This window comes from Nicotiana tabacum, chromosome 3 (assembly GCF_000715075.1).
Source record: "Nicotiana tabacum cultivar K326 chromosome 3, ASM71507v2, whole genome shotgun sequence".
Lineage (NCBI taxonomy): Eukaryota > Viridiplantae > Streptophyta > Magnoliopsida > Solanales > Solanaceae > Nicotiana > Nicotiana tabacum.
The window spans coordinates 182,028,807-182,039,546 of NC_134082.1; the positions used below are offsets into that span (position 1 = coordinate 182,028,807).

The 10,740-nt window shown below is 38.0% G+C and overlaps 1 protein-coding gene across 1 annotated transcript; it reads left to right on the forward strand.

The window, feature by feature from the left end:
- The first annotated feature begins 9,034 nt into the window (after positions 1-9,034).
- Positions 9,035-10,301, forward strand: LOC107831102 (uncharacterized). The gene is made up of 2 exons (XM_016658831.2): positions 9,035-10,057; positions 10,146-10,301. The coding sequence occupies exons 1-2, from the start codon at positions 9,035-9,037 to the stop codon at positions 10,299-10,301; spliced, it is 1,179 nt and encodes a 392-aa protein (XP_016514317.2).
- Positions 10,302-10,740: the final 439 nt, after the last annotated feature.

The window sequence follows — 10,740 nt, forward strand, 5'->3', positions numbered from 1 at the left end:
TGATCCCGAAGTCTATACAATTATTAACCAATTATTGAGGGCCCCGCGACTTGTGCATTTTATTGGGCGAGGCTCCTCTCGTTTATTTTGAAAGGATAATCCTAAAGTGACTATATTTTTTTTTATTTATGTTCGTCTCTTAAAAAAGAAAAATTCTAATTAATTACATGCTTGAAAAGGCCGCTACTTATTTATCGGATTAAGACAAATGCAAACTAAAAATTGCAATCGAGACAAAAAGAGATTGTTTCATGCCTTATTCTATAATTGAATATTACTAAAATTAAAATTATAAATAGAATACGGAATTTACAAATAATATTGCCAAAATAAACTAATTATCCTCTAACTAATTTAGACCCACATTGTTAAATGCATTGAACCGTTGGAATTAATTGTTTACAACTATTTGAAACTGGAATTAACCTTAATCACTAATGCTTATTCGAAAGTTTGTTAAACTTAATCGTTAACTCGTCTTGTTTGAACTCAACTCATGCCTATTGGATTAATGATCTTAGCAATTACTACTACGATCCTAACTTAAAATATAGTGGGCCTACTGATTCTACGAAATTACTGGCCATTTTTTATTCTGCCTAATATTTACAGATCTCCATTACTAACATGATTAAAAATTCACAAGCTTTGACTCATTTCTATTCCGGTTTGCATGAATTCAGAGTTATACTTCACTAATTAAACTAAATCAAAATAATCTCCAGTAATGACTATCTATCAATTCATGTATAGGCATATAGAAACAGTTCAAACTACTTAAAATAATTCCAAGTACAGTCCAATTTTTAGTATAGTTGTACAATGTAAATACATGTTTAAGATGAGCATAAACATATATAATATTTCCTAATGTACATTCTAATACATTAATTGAACACAATTTAATAGGCAAGCTGTTAAGCCTTTTTGATTCAGCATTTTTTTTGCAGTTTGAAGTCACCTCAGAACTAATCTCAGAAATGTGTACCTGGAAAGGGACCACAAGGAAAAGGAAGAAAAGGATCAGTAGGAGCAGTAGCAACAACACAACAACAACAACAGTAACGGAAACAGAACAACCCAGTAACAGTGTTTAATAAAACCAGCAGAATTCCAGCAACACCCCAATGAAACAATAACAAATAACCAACTAAACTCAAAGAACAAACCAAATGAAAGCCCAGAAACACCAACATCAATCAACGGGCAGAAACAAAGTGAACCAGGAATACAATAGGACAATCGATTTCCGACTCTCTATCTTTCAGACTCTTAAGGAAAGAAACTCAAAACTTCAATTCAAAAAAAAACACTAATTTTGATTTTCAGTAGTCAAAGCAAGACCTTACTCTTTCAGTTTTTAGTTCTTAAATTACTCACCTTTTTTTAAAACTTAAATTGAAAGACCAGTTGTTTAACCTTTCAAAATCTCATCTCTTAACTTGTGTCAACCCCCTTATTTATAGCCAAACTTGAAGCACTCAAATTAATCCCCACCATCTTCTACTCATCCCCCTTTTGAATCTCACTACTTAATATTTTGTCCCCCACTATATTAAACAAATATTAATTCCCACTAACAAATATCTTTTCTTTATTTAATTCCCTTATTCCCCACTACCGCATGCTTTGTCCCCCGCTATATTAAACAAATATATTAATTCTCACTACCATTTGTCTTGTCCCCCACCATGTATTAAAAATGTATTAATTTAATATTATTAGTACTTAGTGGACAGAACACTCAACTTAATTATTTTTTAAAACTTAAAATCCCGAAAATGCCCCTGAAACTACTGAAATTACCATTCTACCCCTGAAAATACTGTAATTTACCATTCTACCCCCATCAGCTATAACCAATTCACCTAATCAATTAACCAAAATACAGCAGCTATAACCAATTCCTAATCAAATTTCATCAACAAATTTAAGCTAGAAACTCAGATTATGTCAAATATCATCAAAACAAAGACTAAGGATTCAGGGAACCAAACCATATGATGAACAATAAAGAAACAACTGAAATCATTTTGACTGAACAACATTTTTTAACAACAAACATACTTTCAGATTCAATAACAGTAACCAATTGAACATAACAAACAAGTAGATTCAAATCACTAAACTCAATAATCAATTGAACTTCAAATTAAATCTAACAACATTACAACCAAGATAAAGGATTCAAGTGATTAAACTAACACACTTCTATATTAAAACTAAACAAGAACAAATGAATAAAAACAAACTGAAGAAATAATCAAGAAATGATAAACAACGAACAAGAAAAGAATCAAACATATACTGATTTCAGATCCGAGAATATCAAACAAAATATGGATAGAAATGAAACTTAAACCAACTAACCGGAAATGACCGCAACGGAACAGAAACTCGGACAGCAACCTCGACGTACCGGATCTCGACTCAACGAAAACCCACCTTCTCTTTTAACCTCGACGAACTCAGAACGACAAACAACGACCTCGACGGATTGAACCTGAAGAACGACGAGACAGCAGCTGAGTTTCCAGGAGTGGTCGTTTGACGATGAAACTGGACGAAATGGTGTTTGCGAGGCTGTGCGATGGGCTGAAGAAGGAAGCAACTGCGTTTGGTGTTCGATGAATGACGAAGCAGCTATGGTTGTTTGGACGTGAGGGAGGCGTCGTACTGGTTTTTCTGGCAGCTGGATGGGTCGTTTGGACGTGAGGCTGGAGGCGGTGTGACGACGAACTGGGCGAAGCTGGTGGTGGTCGTAGGCAATGTCGTCGCTGGGTGGTTTGGGTGGACGACGAGGGTCGTGACTGGTCGACGCAGCAGTGCTGTTGCTCGTCAATGGCGGACCACGGTCACCGCTGCTGGTTGAGGGTCTGTCCGGCGTGACAGTAGGTGGGGGTCGTTGGCAGTGTCGTGGTTGTTTGGAAGCTGTGTGTGTTGAGCAGTTGGTCGTCATGGTAGTTTGTCGACAGGTGAAGTAGCAGCAACCATGGGATGGGTGAAGCAGCAGCAGCCATGGCGATGCTAGAGCTCGACGGACTATGGTTGTTTAGGACGAGGGGTCGTTTAGCAGATGGTCGTTTGGGACCATGGGGACGGGGTGTTGTTCATTGGTTGAAGACGAAAGGAGCTTGGGGCGGGCAGCCATGGGAGGTGATGGTGGAGGGGAAGGGGGTGACTTGGGGAAGATGAAGAGGAGAGGGGGGCGGGTGGTTTTAGGTTTTTAGGTTATTTGGTTTTGGGCTTGTGGTTTAGAATTGAAGAAAAGGCCCAATCCGATGTTCTTCTTATTTATTGCTTCTTTTTTCTTCTTTTATTTTTTCTTAAACTAAAACTAAATTCTAAAAATCCTAAATTATCCTATAGAACTAAATTAATTTATAAAAGTATTAATTAATTATTAATAACAATTAACACACAATTAAATAGCAATTACGATAAAATCACATAATTTGGACATTAAATGCTAAAAATGCAACGTACAATATTTTTATAATTTTTTTTCTTGTAAAAACAAACTTAATTGCTCCTAATTGTAGAATTAAATCCTAAATGCAAATGCAACATATTTTTGTATTTTTTTTATTAATTTAACAAATAAACATGCATGGACAAACACAAATAATTATCAAAAATGCCACGAAAATTCTCAATATTGCACACAAAGGAAAATTATTTTATTTTGAATTTTTGGGAGTAATTCTCACATAGGGCAAAATCTCGTGCTTACAAATACTATCCGCCAAAATGCTAGGTAAATCTGTGCCAAGGTAACTTGGTACTTTCGACAGAAGTCGAGCACAACCTTATCAAGGGGACCCAACGTAAAGGGGTATGTATACACGTTCAAAAATCCCTCGGCATAGTCCATGATACTCTCTTCCGGGGAAGGTGCCCGCAATACTACCTTTTCCTCCATCCATAATCCTTTCTCGCCAACTCGAACGTTATACCCAGAGGTTAGGAGACTTTTGTGGCATTTTTAGCTGAGTTTCTAGGGGTGGTCCTTTTCCTCCATAAAGAAATAAATTTTGTGGCATACTCCAATTGACCTCGAACGTTAGGAGACTTTTCTGACGGAAGATCCCCCCTCGAAACAAAATGCCCAGAGGATGACTCGCCTGGCACCGACGGCATACCGCCAACCAGACAGGAATCAGAGGCGGAACTCCTTTCTCCTTGCCAAGCGGAGCCTGACGTAGCAGCCATGACTATGGAAAAACTAGAGAATTGGAGCAGAAATTCGAGCAAGGGTGTCAAGATTGAAATAACGAAGGGCCTAACGTAGGAAAGAAGAACTCTATAAAGGAGGATAACTGCTCGGAATAGCGGAATCCTCAAAAGAAGGAATACAACCCTATATGTGGAGAAAGCGGTAACTATCCACCTGCCTCAAAAGCCAATTAAAAATGCTGACTAAGTCATTTTTCACTTGGGAAGATGTACCAACGGAATTGCCTTGGTCGCTTCATAACCATGTCGAAACCCCCCCTCCCCCATCATTATAAGTCCCAAGATGGTACCCGATCTCGAGGATATCTACCAAGAAAAAGATAGGCTCCAGAAAGCCATTGACATCATTATAAGTCCTGAGATGGTACCCGATCTCGAGGACCTCCACCAAGAAAAAGATAGGTTCCAGGAAGCCATTGACATCATTATAAGTCCCGAGATGGTACCCGATCTCGAGGACCTCCACCAAGAAGAATATATGCTCCAAGGATCCATTGACATCATCATAAGCCTCGAGATGGTACCCGATCTCGAGGTCCTCTATCAAGAAGAAGATAGGCTCTAAGGAGACATTAATATCATTACGAGACTCGAGATGGTACCTGATCTCGAGGACCTCTCCCAAAAAGAAGATAAGCTCTGAAAACCTACTCATATGGGCTTGGCCTCGAGGTGTTACCCTATCTCAAGGATTTCTGCTATTGCAAGTACAGGCCATTTATCTGACCCTCCGACCCTCGTGATACCTGAACCCTCGAGTCGAGTTAAAATCATCCTCTCGATTACTTTAACCCAGGTACCATCTAAAACCAGGTAATCCCTCATTCGGAATCTATCTGCAACTCCTTAAGGCTATCTACACTAAGTTCAAAACAAGTTTCCAGGTCCCCCGAGCTTGAGCAAACCCCCACTCGGGGACGGCTCTCGAAAGCCTAGAGGCTATCTTTATTCTCAGGCATCCAAGCAAATCCCCCCTCGAAGACTATCGCGGGGTCTGAAAGGCTAAGTCTCGTTCTGAGAGTTCGAAGCCCTACTCTCATTCAACCCGAAATCGGGGTCTCGACGACCCGAGTTTATCAATCTAGTTCGGGCTCAGTCCAAAGAATGACAAAGGGTTCTATGGGGAGCCGTGTTAATCAATCAAAAGATAGAAAAAATACTTGCACCCGGGCTCAATATTCGCACCAATTGGTAGAGTCATGCATTCAGATTCTTCACAAACGCAGATAAAAGGAAATATAGCATAAATCAGAGACAAGTTGAAGAAACATCTTTGTATTTATAAGCACATTTTACAAAAGACCACGAAGGATCCTTACACATGATTACAAAAGCTCACGAGGGGTCCTTACACAGAAATAAAAAAGCAAAAAAGTACACATATAGTAAAAACCAAGAGCCTAATCTATTCTCGGGGGTGCATCCTCGGTGGCAGTATCTTCGAGCACCATCTCCTCGGGGGTCTCATATCGATCTTCCAAAATGGCATCTCCTAGGGAGAAGATGGAGAAGAGGAAAGTGATGGAGAAGAGGAAAGTGATGCAGAAGAAGCAGAAAGGGATGAAGAAGTGGCTGGGCGAAAAATCTGGCTAGTATGGACTTCGCCAGCACTACTACTGTGAAGCCACTTCTTGAGACATTGCACCGATGCAGGATGCAACGGTTAGCAGATAGTACTGCCTCACTCCACGGAAAGCAAAAGGTGTGAGGCTCCGCACCGGGTAGTTAGGAGAGATGAGTAGGAGTTCATAGTCCGCATATCCTCTAATGCGAGGATAATTTGAGATTTCTCTCTCATCATCTCGAGTCAACAACAACAACAACAATAACAAATCAGTACAATCTCGCTCGGTAAGGAAAAGCCCTGGAAAAATACCATGGCGTAACTGATGAGAATGTCGCCAAGTAACTTTAAGGCCACAGGCCTCAAACATAGGAAATAATAATGGATGAGGATGAAAAGAAGAAAGGGGTGAAAGGCTGTTGAAGTGCATTTGAATGAAGAATTAGTTTCAGGAGGCTCTCATTTATAGAAAGGGTAGAAGCGTAACCGATGGCGCTATCAATGTCTTTCAAAGACGTATCGGCAGGCTCAATCAATGCGTTTTTGGGAGCTGGACCGGCGGCGACATTATCATTTTGAAGAATAAGAACTGGCAGTGTATTGAATGATTTTGGAAAGATGAACCGAAGGGACGCCTCGGTTATCACATAAGCTCACGTCATAAGTATGACATCATCACAAGAAGATCGAAGAGATGGATATAGAAGTCGTTTCTTATCGTTCCACTCTAAGAAATGCGGGGACTATCTATATACAGTAAAATCGGAGGGTCCAATTTTTCATTATTATGATGCCTCGTCAGCACGTTTTCAAAGGCTCGAGGCTTGGTCGAGATTCACCCCCGAGGGGCTACCGATGCCCGACCTCATGGTAGTATAGATTAGCGGTTATGGTGAAAAAGTGGGAAGTTCCCAAGGCGCGTAGCTAGAGCCAACAAAGTCTGTCAGGCTAGTCTAAGCTCGCATCATAGCACTAACTGGTTGTACCAGCTCCATATCTTTATAATAAATGTATTTGTACTATGTTGGAATTCCCTACTCCCCCCTCCCTCCCCGTATATAAAGGGGATCCTTGTCATTTTGTAGTCATCTAATGCTCAATATTGAATACACAAGAACATTCTTTTTGCTCTCTAACATATTCTCTTGCTTTCATTACTCCCATTTATTGCTTATATTTATTGTGTTCTAGTTATTGTTCTTCATTTATTGCTTATCATTGATCATAAAGATTCATTGTCTTAGCTCACATAACTGTTAGTCCTCCCTCAATTGCTCCAAGCCGGGCATCCAACTCGACCTCGAGGCCTCGTATACGACAACTCGAGGCCCCGATCTCCAGCCGTTTGGTTTGACTATTACATCGTTTTTTAGCTATAATCTTGCCTTCTAACCTTTTACTCTAGTATCCATTGCCTAATAACTAGCATAAAAATAGATCACATATTTTTAGAACCACAAAATCAAATTTAATTGTTATTACCATTTTCACGGTAAACATCCACCCTCTCTCCAAACATGCTTGTGCCAACATATTGCAGTCCATTGCGGTTTATGTCAACTGCTTCATTGTCATCATCTTATGACACCAATCATCCTGAGATCATTGTCGCCCAAATCCAGTATTTAGTGAACAGAGATAACACTGATTCTTCGAATAACACAACTTCTGCAGCGTCTTCATCTTCAACATCAATCGTTTACCCACGTTGATATTGCCTTGCTAAGATATTTTAATCACTGGCAGAGGGATATAAATATGGTGTGAGAAGTTTCCGCCGTGTATCTTCCACTTTCAGGTTTTTCAGTTGCTAGCCCTTGTTATTGTTTTTAGGCTATGACTTGTATGGGTCAATTTGTGGCTATCGGGTGATATATGTTTGGGTCGATGGGCTATAAATGAATTTTGCTCCTTGTTCAATCCGACATGACCAAGTTCTTTTTACTGGTTGAGATTTAATATTCTTTTTATATTTTAATTCAACAGTACTGATTGAGATTTAATATTCTTTTTGTATTTTAATCCAATAGTACTTTATTTGCTTGTTTGGAATTCTTAATTCAACGGTGCTTTACTGTAAAAATTTTACTTTATTTGCTTGTTTGAAATTCTTAATCCAACAGTACACTTAAACCTATTCAAAGTTATTTGCCATGATTTGTGGACATTGTCATGTTTGCTTCAGCTTTCTATACCAACTTGATCCCGGGTCAGTAATTGATAAAGAACTAAAAGTATTCAGATTTATCTATTGTACAAAATCCAAATAACGAAATAAAGAAACGCAAAATCAGGAAACAAAAAATGTTCCCCCTTTTGGTAAAGGAATTTTATGGAATTTGAAGTTCAAAAATGTTCTGTTGTATGTAGATTTTCTCCTATATTTTTTATTTTCTTCTAATAATTTACATGTTCTTATCTCACTTTTCTTGTAAATAAACTAAAAGGTTACAATGGATGAAGAGGGCTCTATAAATGCAAGCAAAATAGATGTTGCATGGAAATATTCAATCATGACCCCAGATGAGAAATACTTTCGATGCAAGTTCTGTACTCAACAAAGTAGCGGCACAATTAACAGATTGAAGCAACATTTAGCAGGCACCCACAAAGGGATAAAGTCTTGTCCGAAGGTACAGAATGAAGTAGCTGAAGAATGCAAGAAAGCATTACTAAAGCTTAAAAATATAAAAATCATGAGAAAAGCTACATTGGAAGAAATGCGAGCTGTTGCAACCGGAAGTGGTAACATGGATGACGAATCAGGTTCTTCTCCAGCTATGGGAAATTTGCCTCCAAAGGCTAGAGGTCCGCTGGATGATTTTGTTAGTGCTCAAACAAGACAAGCTACTTTGAACTCTAAATGGAAAAAAGAGGGGGGAAAAGAAGTTTGTCAGCGAATTGGTAGGTTTTTCTTCTCAAGTGGTATACCATTTAATGTTGCAAATAATCCGTACTATTTGTCAATATTTGAAAGAGTTGCAAATTATGGTCCAGGTTTTGTAACTCCTTCAATGCATGAGCTAAGAACTTGGATACTAAAAGATGAAGTTATAAATATTAACAAGATGTTAGATGAACATAAGAAATCTTGGAAGCAATATGGTTGTTCAATTATGTCTGATAGTTGGACAGATGGAAAAGTAGATGTTTTATCAATTTTCTAATTAATAGTCCCGCGGGTACTTTTTTCTGAGATCTATTGATGCATCGGACTCTATAAAAAGTTGTGAAATGCTTGCATTGCATTTAAATAAGATCATAGATGAAGTTAGAGAAGAGAATGTTGTGCAGATAATAACTGATAATGGTTCTAATTTTATTAATGCTGGAAAAAGAATAATGGAAACCAGGCCTCATATTTATTGGACTCCATATGCAGCGCATTGCATTAACCTGTTATTAGAAGACATAGGAAAACTGAAAATGCATCAAGACACACTTATAAAAGCAAAAAAAGTGGTGAGATTTATTTATGGACATACGTGGGTGTTAGATTTAATGAGATCATTTACAAATAATCGTGAACTTATTCGTCCTGATGTTACTCGCTTTACTACAGCATATCTCACACTTCAAAGCATTCAAAAGCAAAAACAAGCTCTTAGATCTATGTTTTCTTCTGAAGCTTGGAATAAATCTGTTTGGGCTAAGAAACACGAGGAGGTGAAAACGAGAGCTATAGTTCTGTTTGATCAAAAAATTTGGCCATATATTGCTTATTGTGTGAAAAGTGTTGCTCCTTTAGTGGGTGTTTTGAGGGAAGTAGATTCAGAGGAAAAATCATGCATGGGATATTTGTATGATTTGATACATAGGGCTAAGGAAAAAATAACTTTGAATTGTGGATATACTGAAAACAAATATGCTCCCATTTGGAAAAGAATTGATGATAAATGGACTCGCCAACTCTGTCGTCCACTTCATGTTGCGGGGTACTATTTGAATCCGCAATTGCAATTTGAGGAAAGATTTTCTATTAACTTTGAAGTCAAACAAAGTTTGTACCAATGTATAGAAAGAATGTTGGATTATGAAGAGAGATTTAAAATGGATGTTCAGTTAGATTCATATGACCAATTTAAAGGGGATTTTGGATGTCAGATAGCTGTGGATTCTAGGAAAGTGAGATCTCCTACGGATTGGTGGATACGCTTTGGTGGGCAAACTCCAGAGTTGACTAAATTTGCAATTCGTGTCTTGAGTCTCACTTGCAGCTCCTCGGGTTGTGAAAGAAATTGGAGCACCTTCGAGTTGGTAAGCGTTTATACTTTTACATAAATTTTCTTATTATTATTTTGTTTATGATGGCTTAATTTAATGTAAGTTTTCTGATTTTTGCTAGATTCATACCAAGAAGAGAAATAGACTTGAGCATCATAGATTAAACGCTCTTGTTTATGTGAGGTACAATACTAGACTGAGAGAAAGGAGCATAAAAAGAAAATTGCAAAAGTTTGATCCAGTTCTAGTAGATGAAGTTGATTCTGACGATGAATAGATTATTGAAAAAGAAGATCATGTGCTTCCAGAAGATCTTTCTTGGTTTGACGAAGAGAATTTATTTGATATTGAAGTTTTTAGGACGGTGCCGCTTACACCATATGAGAATGATCTTACACATGAATCATTCATTGATGTTGGGAGTTTAAGAGATACAAGTGAATCGGGTCCCTCTAACAAAAAATAAAAATCATCAGGTAAGTTATAGTATTCTACTACTATTTTTATAAAGTTGTATGCTATCATTTGTTATGTCAAAATACTAACACTTTTACCTTTTGCTTCTCCTTTGATCTACAAAAACAACCAGTGGAAGTCGAGGATGATGAAGGACTGGAAGATGTGGAAATTGATGAGACCCTCATTTTTTATAGCGTTTGATAGAGAAATTGTATCTATGACTAAAAACTGGTGATGAAGTCTTGCTAGGAGTTTAG

What these genes read in the sequence shown, in the direction of transcription:
- LOC107831102 (XM_016658831.2), top strand. Translation starts at nt 9,035, where the DNA reads ATGCTTGCATTGCATTTAAATAAGATCATAGATGAAGTTAGAGAAGAG. An exon ending in ATTGGAGCACCTTCGAGTTG is followed by an intron (nt 10,058 to 10,145) that starts GTAAGCGTTTAT and finishes GATTTTTGCTAG; the next exon opens with ATTCATACCAAGAAGAGAAA.